The sequence below is a fragment of the Diplotaxodon limnothrissa genome, linkage group LG14 (genome assembly GCF_057381915.1).
Source record: "Diplotaxodon limnothrissa isolate DT_005_m linkage group LG14, D_limnothrissa_male_GT1.1, whole genome shotgun sequence".
Lineage (NCBI taxonomy): Eukaryota > Metazoa > Chordata > Actinopteri > Cichliformes > Cichlidae > Diplotaxodon > Diplotaxodon limnothrissa.
The window spans coordinates 31,719,788-31,734,720 of record NC_140609.1 but is presented as its reverse complement, the minus strand read 5'-3'; the positions used below and the strand labels follow the sequence as shown (position 1 = coordinate 31,734,720).

Genomic DNA, 14,933 nt, shown 5'->3' with positions numbered 1-14,933 from the left:
CGGTGAAAAAACACTTCAGTCTGTTCCTCCCTCTGCCTGTCTCTCCCCTTCTGTCTCTTGACTGGATTTCTACTTAGTTCTTAAGTCCTATTAAAGAGGTGCACCTCCATCTCCAACTCACTAACATGGCATTTGATATTCAACAGCGTTAATGAAATTTGAAAATTAGTAGCGATCTTTGCTAATCAAAGATTAAGATATAAGACAGTGAATCCTCCTCTGTCGATTCACACAGAAGGCATCCTATATATCTTTTGACATGGTTTTTCAGCCATACAGTATGCTAGGTGGGAGCCTTGGCATTTTGACAGTGATCCATGCCTTCAAAAAGCCCAGAGTGATGCGGCATATGCATACAGAAGTAGCTCTTTTGATGGCTGCGGCGGAGCAGAGGCTTGCACAGCACGGAGGCTGCAATTGCTGCCACTCTGTTCTACTCTTTTATGTGGCTGTGAGAGACGGAGGTGTTAGAAGACATGCATAAGGCTGGGACTGTGACACTGCTTCATTCTTAAGTTGTGGTCACTTATTTGTTTATTTTATTGTATTGTATTTTTTTTGGTCCGACAGCACAGCTACATATTATGAAGCAAAGAATAGACCTAGTGTTAAAAAACAGCCTTTATTTTTGCTAAATTGCATATAATACACAAGGACACACTTTGCTTACATCTTCTGAAAGCTAAATTTGATTATTTATTAACAGTTTTAAATCATAATTCATTCAGATCTTGTTGTGTAGTGGATCACCTCTGTTTCTCTGTTGACAGTTTGATTCTATACTTATTGGTGTTGATTAAGCCTCCTGTGGAGAGCACATTACCCCAGTAATTTATTCTCCATAGTTCTTATTTTTCCACTTGCACCTGCTTGGTTGTGTGTGTCCAGAAGGGGGCAGACAACCAAAAAGGCAAATCAATGTTTTGCACTGTGTTATCTGTGTGTGTAGCTCGAAGAGAACTGATAAAAGCGCACACACTAATTGGGTTTTACAGCAACCACAATCTCACAATGCTCTTTCATTACCCAGGGGACACAGTGTCTAGTTGTTTCTGTGTTCATACAGGGGGGTTACACCATGTGTGCATGCAAGTTAATGTTTGTATGTGTGGGCTTGTATCATATGTGATGTGCGTCAGCCCCCACTGATCTGAGACTGCAGTGCCTGCGTGCAATCAGGGATATCAGCGGAGGCAAGAAAACAACTCAAGTGGTGTCTTTAGCCGCACTACAGTGAATGTCCACCCCAACAACAGGGGTTCCTCCTAATGGCTCCACAATGTTGTGCTTTGTGGAGTTAGATGAGATTTCAAATGTCATTTTATCATCACAACCTTTCAAGGACCTTTTTAAATTGAAAATTAAATATTGAATTTGAAAATATTTAAAGAAAAAAAAAAGGTTATGTCAACCCCAAATAGTCACCTTTGTATGGCGTATTAGTTGGTGATTTTCAAATGGTTTAAAGTCTGGTGTTTATACTCCAAATGATGCATTTTTTATTGATTGTAATTTCCTAAAAATTTTAGGGAAAAAGTTGTGAATTTCTTTGTAGATATCCACTCCTTAACTGTCTTAACTATAGATACATTTTGAACTTATCAGCTATCGACTAAATGAAAGACAACCAAAGTAATCTTTGCACTTATTTGGAAATAATTACTCAAGTGGGCACAAATTGAACCCTGTCTTGATTTTCCTTAATAATGGCTATCTAATTACATGTTCCACACAGTAAGTAATTAGTGCTTATTGTTCAAAAAGTCTCAACTTAATTATTTTATTTAATTTTAATTTATTTAACTTAAAATAAAAATAAAATAAAGCTGCACTGATATTTCCCCATGTCTAAAATTGGTCTGCAATCTAGTCATTGCCAGCAAGTGTCTTTCAATGCCCTTAATGTTCTTTGTCTCAGAACCAGAGCACAGATTTGCATTTACTTGTTCTTGCTAGACACATCAGTGTCAAACAGTGGCAAGCATCCTACAGAACCTACATATTGTGTTGCCAGACTAAACCTTATTTCGTTCTGTTTTTACCAGTTCTTGCTCAGTGGGTTTACCTCATTTAATCATTTGCTAATTGCCACATTCAGTCAGTGCTGATTGATTACTGCACAGCAGCTCTTGGTTAATAGCATTGTGGGCCTATTGCTGGTCACAAACTGGATTCTCCTGTGTGGTCACATCTCTATAAAAAATGGGGACTGTAAAGATAAAGAGCACTGCATGGGTGAAAGTTGAAATGCATGTCCATGCACGCCCACACAAACACACACACAGTATCTTTTCACTGCTCTGTCTGTGCTGGAGAATGTTTGCCCTGGAGAGTTCTGGGATCACTGTGCTGTGCTGCTGTTGAGCCACTGTCTTGTCCTTGTAGGTCACTGGTGCCCTCCAACGATATCTTATCTCATCTGCAGTGCAGTCGATACTGTTGACAGAACTCCAAATAGCTTCTGATTAGAAGTTCCCTCATTAGCTTTGTTTCTTTGCCTAAATAATTAACCCCACATCCCCAGCCTACAGAGATGTTTATGGTACCAGCGTGGTATGAAGCAGTGCGGTTTTATCTCCCTTTTGATGGAGGAGAGAAATGGAGAGGCTGAGGAAAGGGAGGGTTGAGGGATAGAACGGGAATGGTTTAGACACACTGCTCTGCACTGATCCTGAGCATGGCAGCCAGTGGTGTGTTTCAGATTGTTTTCCATTTGCATGATAATATGAGCATGGATTGACTCACACAAACACACACAGACATTCACACATACACACACACATAAATGCACACCTGGGTTATTACATACAGACTGCTGCTTTATACAGGGCAGATTACCTGAGTGAGCATCCTTGGTTTTACTCCATGCCCTGAAATGAATGAAATTCTCACCATTAGCACACAGGTTACATAAGCCCGGTGTACAGGTATATCCAGCTGCACTAATGCTGTAAGCTGATTACAGATGGAATTAAGACAATTACTCCTCTGTACAACAGTTAATGTGACTGAGACAGTGGAAAAAAAACTAAACTAAACTGTGATATGGATCCTCTCAAAAATCCACAAAATAACACTGAAGAAGCTGTAACTTTATAAATCCTTTAAATGCTCCAGTAAGCTGGTTAATGTCAAACATCTAAGCATTGTTCATGTATTTATAAATGCAATTTCAGATTGCATTCATATGCAATTACATGTCAAGCATAAACATGTCAATTATTATGTGCTTCTTGTTGTGTGATATTTTTGAAATTTCTTTTCATTCACCCCCTTCTCATGGTGAATATAAGTATTTTTTTTTTAAATTTGGTAAAGATCTTCACTTGTGCTCAGGGTTAAAGGGATTAGATGCCAAAAGTTAAGATCGCTTTGTTTGTCTTTTTGTTTTTTACCATACTCAACAAACATGTGAATGTGATCATGTGAGGAAATGTATACCAATGTGTTATTGGATGTAAAGGGATAAGGTGATGTTTTTATATCCAAAAAACTGAAAACAAAACATATACAGGCCCTGACTAATCATTAAGAACAAAGTGAGACTGTGACCTTATTTTACATTGGAGTCTTTGGTGCCCACTTATTAATTCTTTTAAAATCTTCACTGTATGATATAAACAGCTGCTTGACTAGTTGGTCTTATGTCCTCAAGGTGTTAATTCTGGTTTTATCTCAGGAGCTTCAAGGGAATGTGCATGAGAGCAATTTCTGCCATTTCAGTGAATTATAGAGTGATCATGCTGTTATTAGTGCTGTTGGTGCATAACTCTGCTGCGTGCAGGGCAACTGCTTTCCATACAAACTGACAGACTGCAGCACAGAAACTTCAAATGCAATTTGTATATGTATGAGTATGTGGTACTTAGGTGAGGCTAATGTAGCAGTGATTTGCTGAGCAGGCAGAGGCACTGCTACAATTTATTCCAAGTATTTAGATGTTATGTGCAGCATTCAATCATGCTTCAGCAGACACACATAAAACGTATTGGGGATAATAGTTGCGCTGGTTGTACAAAGGGGAGTTTTCGAATGCGCTGCCTAAGTGGTGAATTGCTTTACTCCCTCCGTCATAAACAGCGTACACATATATACAGTGGAACATGGAAATGATTAAAAAAAATACCTGCCCATGGATGAGGCTGTTGTAAAGGTCATCTCTGTATCCAGTTTAATTTTTGCTCTCCCTCAAGAGTTAAGATCTATAAAGCGATCAATAAATCTCTTTAAATGTCTCTGCATCCAGGCTGTGTGTGTGATTTAACACCCTGCCTCTTCTGCTTTCTGTTCACCTCACTGACAGACCTCAGCCTTCCTCTGCTCACAAATCTAACTGTATCACCTCCTGCCTGAGCCATCCACATAGAAAATGGTCAGACCTTTACATTTGATGGATAACAGACCTGGTTCAAAGTCCTCTGGAAGGTTCTGATTCAGAACCATCAGATGATTCCTGATACAGAAAATGTGTCACCTGTGATCTACAGTGGGGAACAACGTGTCCTTAGGTGTGGGATTCTTACTTTCAGGGAGTATTGATTGAAGGACAGATGATCTGAAGAGGCCATTAGGAGGATTGAGGAGGGGAGAAAAGGCAAGGGAAGACTGTGATGAACATGCACCCCTCTAATCATTATGCCGCGTCCAACACTGCCTACAGCATCAACCTTACATGCCGATCTATACGCCGTAAAGTAGAATTATTTCAGAAGTTACAGCAGCACTGTGAGTGTTCTGTTCAGTTCATTTAAATTCTTGTTTGTAGCCATTTGCTGTTACCATGTTGCAGGGCTGGCTCTGCATCTGCACCAATACACACATGACTGCACACCACTGATGGGTGGGGCTCTGTCACAATGAGCACAAGGAGACACAATAATGGCATACATGCACAAACACACCAAATTTTTTACAATGTCTCCTAGTATCTTCTTAGTCCAGGATGTAGATTGGTGTCAAGGGAGGACAGCTGAGTATAGTAAACTGGGCTATCTACAGCTGTTGCAAACGCCTCCTTTCCTCCTCCAGCTTGTCCTGCAGAATGTTATGAAGCACACTTGCACTTGGGGCTCATCAGGCCAAGCTAGATAAAAGCTGCTCAACTCCAGCAGAGAGCTTAATTAAAACGGGGCTGCCATCGCAGAGTGACACCTTTTACAAGCTCCTAACGGCGTTCTGCTCGCCGTTACTGCCAATCCAATTATAGAGCAAAACAATAAAATAGACACACAAGGAGCTGCAGCAAACAGGCTGGCATAAAGAGGAAGACAGGGATGCTGTTAAAGGTTTTATAAAGATTTGCAGAGTGGACATAGGTCTAGACTGCAGAGGTTTCCTTTTTCACCAGAGATGCCGATGTAAGTATATGCCACACTGGATAAGAAACTACTTCCGTGTGTGTTTCTGTGTGCATGTGCACACTGTGTCTAAGGTAGTTCTGCACTGTTCTTTCAGTAGGGACACAGTTCAGCAGCTTCCTGGGATTATATTTCCCTGTGGAAGGACACTACCTCAATGTCATCAGGCCAGAACTTACACAAATATGCTGAAGAGATGCACACACAGCACCATTATCATCGCACAGTACCCACAAACAGCATATCAGATGTTCGTTTTTTCAGGGCCAGCAATGGAGCTACTCTTTCGGTTCGACAGCGTGTCACAGCTGGACTTGTGACATCTGTTACACTTGAACAGCTACATGGAAAAAAAATCTGTGGGGGGTAATACATATTAACTCTAACCCTGCAGGTAAGAGGGGGTGATGGTGAGGATAAAATGTAATAAGATATTCGGTAGTATAGAAGGAGAAGATGACAGGCAAAAGATGTATGAATTTTAGTATTAGAGCCTGAGCGAACTCTGGAATTCAATTTGTATACTGGGCACCTTGTTTTAGCGAATCGTATCCCTGATAAGAGCTAATGGAGTCAGTCTCAGCTAGTGATTGGGAGCCGCTTAACTAAGTTTGCTTTTCCAATTGTTTCAAAATCCAACTTATGACTCACTCCATGTCATATATACCGAGATAGGGCTGATGCAATAGGAGACTGATTTCTGCTGGAGGAAACATTAACAGGGGCATTTGCCTGCTGCAATACTTCCGCTCTTCCTTTTTAGCTTCTCACTTTACTTCCTCTCTACTCTTGCTTTACCCGATGCAGGAAGCAGACCCACCTGCTCAATCATGATGCCTCACTACCTCTGTCCGTGCTGTCTCTTTGCTGGAATTGGCAGAAAATCAATCCCACTCTCATCTCCAAACCCCCCACCCTTCATCGCGTTCCTCCTTCACGTCTCACTCCCCCTTCTGGCTGCAAAGTGTCCATTCTGGACTGAGCACAACCATCAGCACAACATCATGCCTTATCAGAGCAGGCACAAAGGCCCATGGGCACATTGTTCATCAGTATCAGCCAGCTCCAGTTTCAGCACACTGCCTGCATCTGCCAAGCCCCCCAAACACAGTTATGACCATAAACAAGACAACAGACTGAAAACTGGAGCGGCCACCAAAATCTTTTTGGGGAAAAATGCATCTTTAATTGTAGTGCCTGTTAATTACGGAGTGCTATGAGAATGGGAAAAGATAGAGATGAGGATATAGCCCATCATCATTTATTATGTAAATGTATTCCATTTGAGACACAATTAAGTGATTAGAAGGCTGTCGCTCTCTGCTCTTTCTTCTCCTTGTCCTCACTTGTCTTTTTCTTTGCTTTTCAGCATATTACTGTAATGAAGCCATTACTTCTTCAAGTGAATTTTAATGAGTTTTTAAATAACATTTTAATGAGCTATACATTACCATAAAGCATGGATTAGGCTAAATTGAATTTTGTGTGTGTGCGAGCGTGTGTGTGTGTGTGTGTGTGTTAGTATTGTTAAGGAAAGAGGTTCATTAAGAGTTAATTATATTGTTTCTCAGGAGCCACACCACAGATTTTTCTTGGCCTCAGATTTGCCCACTGTCCTCTTACTGTCATTACTGTGCTGCTCAGGGGCTTGTTAGGCCAAATTAGGGGTGCTGTTTGAAAAATTAGCTTTGATTGGGGCTGCTGTTTAAATAAAGATATTTGTTTCGGCTTATCTACTTAATCAGAGGTCGAAGCTCCATATGAGGCATGAGTGTGATGGAATGCGCTCTCTTCATTTACATTCAGCCCCATCTATTTAGTCCCTTTGTACTCCTCACCACCTCTTCAGTTTGACCTTGATCAGGCATCCTCTCGTTACCCCCTGTTGTTTCTTTTTTTCTCAGTGCTCTCACCAGGGCACAGGAGCACTGTCTCTTTTATTCCCTCCGAGGCTCTATTAAAGATCCACATTTCATACGGTATCCTCCCAACTATAATATCACTGGCAGCCATATGAGTCTCTTTACTTTCACTATTTTCCATATTCCGCGAATCTTATCTGCGAAAGTGTCAGTGTTATTTACAATCCCTTAGCGCAGGATTTGCAGATAGGGAGAATGGTGGTGATCATATCAGACTTGGCCATGGTCCGTGGAGGATGACTGGGTGTGAATGTATACGGCTTCATCTGCAGAACCTCATCTGCAGTCAGTGCAAAGAGAGAACACTGACAAGTCAGTGAAAGTGAGTGTAGGGGGCAAGATGCAATTCATTGGACAACACTGGGATTGGAAAAAATGATTAACAGAGAACGCAGCAGAGTGACCCCTGATGATGGAGAGAATAAGGCAGACAGAGAGATGGATATTATTTGTGCTAATGATGAGAGTCTCTATCAAGCTCTCAAAGGAGGCACAGCCTTGGGCATGGCCAGACAGTCATATTTTCGCAGCTGTTTCTGTGGTCTGACCTGCAGCCCCTCAGTGGAGGGATATAGGGGATATGTGCAAACCTGCTGTTTGCCTGCCTGCTGAGGGGGTAATTTCTGCATCTGGATGAGGGGCAAAGGTTAGCTCTGGCCGGTGGGAGGGCAAATGAGCGAGTCAAACCTGGAGAAAAAGCTTGCATCCAGACAAATGGAGTATATCTCCTTTCAGTGTGGTATAATATAGTGTGGCATTATCCTTCTCCTGCCTTCAGCATCAACAGCAATACAAAACATCAGTGACAGTACATACAGTAGGTTTGCTTTGTCAAGTGAGATATATATTGTCTATCTTCTCTAAGGGTGGGATTGAAAGTGGTGGCATTGTAAAAGCACTCTACCAGATGAACCGCAAAAACCACTCAAATGAAATGATATTATAGCTTGGAGCTACCTCTCTACAGCTCTCCTAGTTTGTGTGTGCATGGTTTATTTTCTAATCAGAGTGTGGGTGCCGGGGTGTGGCCCCAGGCTTCTAACTGTTGTAATCTCACTGTGCGTTTCTGAGCCCCTGACCCAAGAGAATATCTATGAAAGCACGGAGGGTCTGTTCTACCATTAACGGGGAGGGAAGAGTAATAACAACCACACAAACATACAAAAATATTCATATTTGCAGTATCACAAAGAGATATGAAAGCCGGCGGCTTTTAAGACTGCTTCACAGTTTGTCAGGGTTGGTGTGTAGTTGTTTGTGTATGTGGGGAGCATCTATCAAGGTGATGTGAATGTCAGAAATAGGTCTCAGACGTCTGTGGTGTTGTGGCAGTGAGCACAACCTTTGTGAACCAAACCAAGGTGCGCTCCTGTAGGTGAATGTTTGTCGGCACTTATCTCGGTATGCAGGCTGGACGCTTCAGTCAAGGCTCCCCACTAATCTTTCTGACAAGCAGTGTCACCCTCCAGTGACTAATATCTTAGGTGGAAGAAGAGGGGGCACTGCACAAAATATTTCCCCTCATGCTGTCCTTGCCCTGCCACCCCTGTGCTACGATGCTCGTTGTGTGAGCTGTCATCTATCTGCGTCCAGCTGATTTTTGTGTGCTGAGTCTATCTTAGCTAAAAACACGCCTGCATATAGACCTTTCTAATGGTTGCTGGCATCGGCCTCTCCTGCCAATGTAGCACAGTCTGGCTTACAAAGTAGCTGTGTGGGTGTCTCCTTTGTGTTTTTGTGTTGGCAAAGACCTCCACTCTCAACCCGTTGGCTGTTTTACAGCACAAGTTGCAACCTGACTCCCTCCCCTTTAAGTTGGAGGTGTTGAAACCGTGCCAGCCGAAAGAGCTGCAAATTTGCCATGCTTTGCCCCCTGCCTGATGCTCTTTCATTCAAATCAACCCACTCCTCTGATATTTAGGATATAAATAAATAAATAACACACGAGCGGGAAAGGCATATTAATATTTTTCAGACATGGGTTCTTTTTAGCCCGCAGCCAGATCGACAGATGTAGCACTAGTCAATAGAGGGAAGGGAATGTAAAAATATATAAATATTAATAAGCAAGTAAGCGAGCGAGCAGAGTTTGTGGCTTCCTGGTACTTCATGGGAGGTGAGGTTTTTCAGCTGAAGAAGAGCTGAATGTTTCAGGGGAAGAGAAAGGTAATTACTTCACGTCTGTTGGCTGATTCAGGCCTGAATGCCTACAGGGCCTCAGAGTTGGAGCAAAAGTTCAGCTTCTGACGGATACATACAGACCCACCAGTCGATGTTAAGGTACTAATATAAAATCATTCCCTCACAGTAGCAAGCATTGTTCCACCCATTGCATTGCCTCTGGGCAAATGAAGCCATGGTAGAGTTACAGGCTGAAATTGTAATAAAGAAGGGCAAATGTTAAACGGAGAGGATGAAAATCTGAGCTGTAGGTGTTTTTTAACTGTAGGCTGATGACCTTGATGACTGCAGTTAGGATTAGATAGTTTACCAAAGTGTATTTGGGTTGGCCCATCCTCTCATTTACTTAGTAAATGTGTCTGGTGAGTATTTTCTTGGTATCAGCAAGCCCCGAACCTGCACACAAAGCATAATCCTCTCGCCAGTGACATGTCTGTTTATTTGCTCCTAGCTGTTTGTAACCTAATGTTTATCCTGCCTGCAACAAGTGCGTGTGTGTATATCTGTTGTTCTTTGTTTGCTGGAGTGTGTGACTACTCTGTTTTTATTTATTTATTTTCCCATTTCTATTCATCGCATATTTATTTAGATTGCAGTGCAGCGATGCATTTACTGTGACGTACTGTGCCGTATTAGATTAGATTAGATAGCGTGGCACAAGCACCGTAATGATGCACCTAATGCGTGTTTCTTTTGTCACTGTTCTGTTTCAAAGGAAATTGATTCTGACAAAATCCCATGGGTGCTATCAGCAATGAATGGAAAGGAGCAATTAAATCCAATGTGATCTTGAAAACAACAGCCTATGTATGGTCCAAACCAGACTATGATTTTAAACAGCAGGGCATCTGTTTGTAATGCAAATACAGAGAGCCCATTGGTGGTGGCTGTTCTAGCCACACTGGTTAGGGGGACCGGCACACTGGAGCTTGCTAATTACCTTAGCTTTTTAGATTAGAGGTCAGCCCTGCATAAGAGAGAGAAAATCTCTATCTCTGCCTACTCTGTATTCTCTCTTATTACCCCTGTGTAAAGGTTTCATTTGAATTCATGTCACACTAAAGTCCCACTCTATACCCCTGTGCATCCCCAGGATAATTGGGTTGAAAGCTTCCTCTATTCCTCCACTCTCCTTCCCCTTGGTCTAAATAAATAAATAAGAAGACAATAGCTTTGTGGCTTTCTGTAGATAGGGTAAGAAAAGTGAATGAAGAGATGAGAGAAGCCTGGAGTGCAGGGACCAGTTATCCCCTCTTATAATCCTGGCGCTCCCTGCCATTGTCCCTTGTGCCACATGGAATTTACATAAGGACCTGTGGTGCTGCCCTTAATTCAGCCCTCCTGAAGTATCTTCAAATATCTCCCAACAAGCTCAGTGCTTTCATCAGCAAGCTTAGTCAGTCATCAGAGGGATCGTGTCCCTCACCGCTGCACTGATAGTTACACTGCTGATACCAAACTTCCTAAAGTGCTACTCCAATTTATTAGATTTATTAAAGCCTGAATAGGGAAAAAATAGTTTCATTTCACACATCAGGGAAGCCCCAGCTATTTTTTGAGTACATTAGGTCTATGTTATTTTCATTCATTCATACGGTAGGTGTGTGTTCTGAATACATCAGTGACTCAGGGTTTAATTTCTCACAGTTAGTTTGGCATGATTGTGCTTTCATGTTTGTACTTCGGTGCTTCTTGGTGTGTTTCACTGTGACAGCGACTCCCCTTGTTTGTTAATGAGCTGCTGTTGTGTGTTTCGCTGAACACTTTAGAGGGGGAGAGGCTATCCCCGCTATGGCGGGCCTACCTGAGGGTGATTAGATGCAAGGCCACAGTTGTTCAATGGACCACCCACTGTTTTTGTGTGTTAGCACATATGTGGCTGTGTGTAAGAGTACATGCCGAAGTGAAGCGCTGTTGCACCCCTGTGAGCTCTCACAAGTGAGTGACACCAGGCTTTAGGGCATTCTGACTCTGTTTGTTCTGCTCCCTCCACAGGGACCTCCATTAGCTCCAATTAGCTTTCACTTGTGCTCTCCCAGTCAGATGAAGCTGTGCATCCCATTTAAATAGCCTAGATAACCAATGCATACACTCACACTATGTTGTGCAATTAACATAATACGCAGAAAGGCAGTTTCAGAATGGTAAGCTGGATTTCATTCAGGCAAATGAAAAATCCAGCCAAACCGTATCTACTAACACTGTACTCTTACTCAATTGGCTGCTCTTTTTTCCCCTCAGTGCTGAGAGATGACTTTCGACAAAACCCTACGGATGTAGTGGTGGCAGCAGGAGAGCCAGCAATCCTTGAGTGTGTCCCTCCCAGAGGGCATCCTGAACCCACCATCTACTGGAAGAAGGACAAAATTCGAATTGACGATAAGGATGACAGGATCACTGTGAGTATCGTAGCTATTTTTTTTAATAACGGGACAAAATAAGAAGAACTATTATCAGTGTCTACCGTGAATGTTGCTATTAGTGTCTGGGAACACAGGAAAGAGCTTTTGCTTCTGGAAATGTCTGCCACTGAGCACAGTTGGCTGGGCATTCATGTGTTTGAAGCCAGTGAGGGGGGAAAATGCTGCTTTTGTGTTGTCCAATGATTTGACAAGGACAGAATTCAGATGTGTAAAATGTACAAGCTTTTAATTTATGAGTTTTTTAATCTATTTATTTATTCATTTTATTTTTTTAGATTCGAGGAGGGAAACTAATGATCTCCAACACAAGAAAGAGTGATGCAGGCATGTACATCTGTGTGGGCACCAACATGGTCGGCGAAAGGGACAGCGAGACAGCACAAGTCACTGTATTTGGTAAGGATTGCTCCTTCAGGCCTCCTGAAATTTATCTTCTCAGTTATTTGGCAGAGTGACATCCATCCATGTTACTGTATACTCCTGAAAAGAAATACATTGAAGCCAAGTTTTCTCAAAGCTTAATAACAGTGTTTCTTTTGCTACACTCTCCCATCTGAGTTGCATGCAATCTGGAGCACATTTTTGTGTTGCTCATTAAACTGTCATGAGGTTATAAAGAGCCAGAGTGAACGGTAATAAATAGGTTAGTTCAATAAACGCCAGTTCTTATATTTCCAATAAAGTTACAGGTCCATTTAGTGCACTATTGCTGTATATTTGTGCCTCACGGAGGAACAGAAATATCAGATAATGAACAAAATATGAGTAATTAGAGGGATAATTATATAGGAACTGGGCAATGTGAGAAATAAAGCAAAGCCAAATCCTAACATAATGAAATTGTGCTTTTTTTTTGTGCCCATGCTGCAGAGAGACCAACCTTCCTCCGGAGGCCAATCAACCAGGTGGTCCTGGAAGAGGAAACGGTAGAGTTCCGCTGCCAGGTGCAAGGAGACCCCCAACCCAATGTACGCTGGAGGAAAGATGACATTGATGTTCCTCGTGGGAGGTATGTACTTTTACCGGAATATTCTCCAAATGGCAGCGCTTTAAGTAATGAGATGAATATAAGCAAGCAGTTTAAATTGCATGTGTGTGTGTGTCTGTCTGTCTAAATGCCAGCTTATGTGTTAAGTTCTAATGTGACAGACTGCACTTACTGCAAAGGCACTAGTGTCAGTCTAAGTGATTGTTTCAAACTAATGATAACTCACACTGCCAGCTCTCACCTGGTGTGGCTGCCAGGGAGCAATAAATACCCCATTAGGCTGTACACAATGCACATTAACCATTCTGAGGAAAAAAAGACATTCTACCTGTCGATGCCAAAAAAGTCAGGCAGTGTCTCATGTCATGGACGAGGTCTGCATGAAGACAAACAGATACGGAGCTAAACAATTAAATCTGACTGACAGGTAAGTGGGCACGGGATGCTGAAATGTAGACATTTAGAGAAGCAGAAAAAAAAATCTGCCAGGTTGTGTAACAGACAGGTAGAAACCGATAGAATGACAGGAGATACAAAGAGACAGAGTATAGCAGCTGACGTGACCCTCAAGTGTCTATGTACAGGTGCAGCTGTTCAGGGGAATTCTTGGCATAGACACCAGAAACCTGGAAGATAATCATTACCTCCTATACACGTTTAACCCCGTTCAGTTTGTGTATCATCACAGACATGATGCACACGTTTACTCACACTTGCAGAAATAGAAACCGATGTAAGGAAAAAGCAATAAAAGTCTACAATTTGGAGAGAAACTCTAGCACCACTGCCAACTTTAGGCTATCTGACTTCCTGTAAAAAGCCACTGACGATATAGTGATACTGTTCGTTCTGGGTCCTGCGTGTTGGCCTGTTTCTTCCCATGAGTCACTTGACTTACAGTCAAAAGCAGTGTCATTGTTAGAAGTGGACTTCAAAGAAACCGGTATACTGTCCCCAGCCAGCAGGCAAGTCACACACTGCTTGGATCACCTCATAACACGTACACACAGTGGACCTGTCCTCTCTCAAGGCTAGCTGCAGAGCTGAGCGTAGGCGGGTTGTTTGTGTCTGATAAGGATTTGGTTCACTGGGCAGTGGGACATGAGCTCTGTGCCAAAGCAAACACATAAAAGTATTTCACTCATGTCTTTGATAGGGAGTTGGCTCTGGAAATGAGTTCATTTTGTACACTAATTAACAGATTTATAACGGAGTAGGATGAGTGTCATGTGCCTGCGTCCTTGCTAACTGTTCCATCCCTTTGAAGTTTGGCCTTATTTGGATACGATGCACATGAAAAAGATAATGCCAAAATTAATAAGAGATAAATATTGCAGTGTTACTAATTACAATATGTGAACGGTTGTTTTTTCTTGCTATATTTAATTCTCCCAGTTTTGCTTTGAAGCAGAAAAACAACCGTGAAGACAGACGATATTTTAATTCTGACATTTTCTTCTGCCTTTGTTGCCTGCCAAAAAGAAGACTGCATTGTATATTGTTAAGTGACGATCTGTTCCTGCTTTCTCTGCTGCTTATCTTCACTTAATAAACATCAAACAGAACTCCTTTTATTCTAATTAACAGAAGAGTGGTTAACATTCTCACTCAGGACTAGTGCCTAGTTTGCCTTTGGGCCACTCCAGCTGTATCGGTATGGGTTTCCATCACAGGAATGTAGATGACTAAGGATCAAGTAGTTCTATATGCAGTGGGAAGTGGTCTTTGATTGCTCTTTAACCGAAAAGGTTACAGTGTCCTTATTATTATGATAAGCTGTAGAAAGAGGGAGACTTAGCAAGGCCCGTCCTCTTTACCATTAAATTGTTTTAACTTTGCTGGTCCCTTTATGTACCTGCATCTCTATGTGGATGTCTCTGTGTGCTTCATTTATACTAGGAAGAAGGGAAATGGAGCTTCAGCTGAGTAAACAGGTTGTTAATATGCTCAGTGGCTCCAGCAGCCTCCCAGGCAGCCACACACACACACACACACACACACACATTGGCACATAGACATAAAGCATGCCAGGATGGCGCTGGCTTCGGTCTCTCTGTGGGAT

General features: G+C 42.1%; 1 protein-coding gene across 3 annotated transcripts in view; it reads left to right on the top strand.

Moving 5' to 3' along the window:
• robo2 (roundabout, axon guidance receptor, homolog 2 (Drosophila)) overlaps positions 1-14,933 on the top strand; it is a 276,321-nt gene that overhangs the window by 207,514 nt on the left and 53,874 nt on the right. For all 3 annotated transcript variants that reach the window (XM_085370670.1, XM_085370671.1, XM_085370669.1), the window contains exons 3-5: positions 11,702-11,859; positions 12,159-12,279; positions 12,754-12,892. In XM_085370670.1, the coding sequence (XP_085226796.1) occupies positions 11,702-11,859; positions 12,159-12,279; positions 12,754-12,892 (418 nt within the window). The remainder of the gene's footprint in view (positions 1-11,701; positions 11,860-12,158; positions 12,280-12,753; positions 12,893-14,933) is intronic.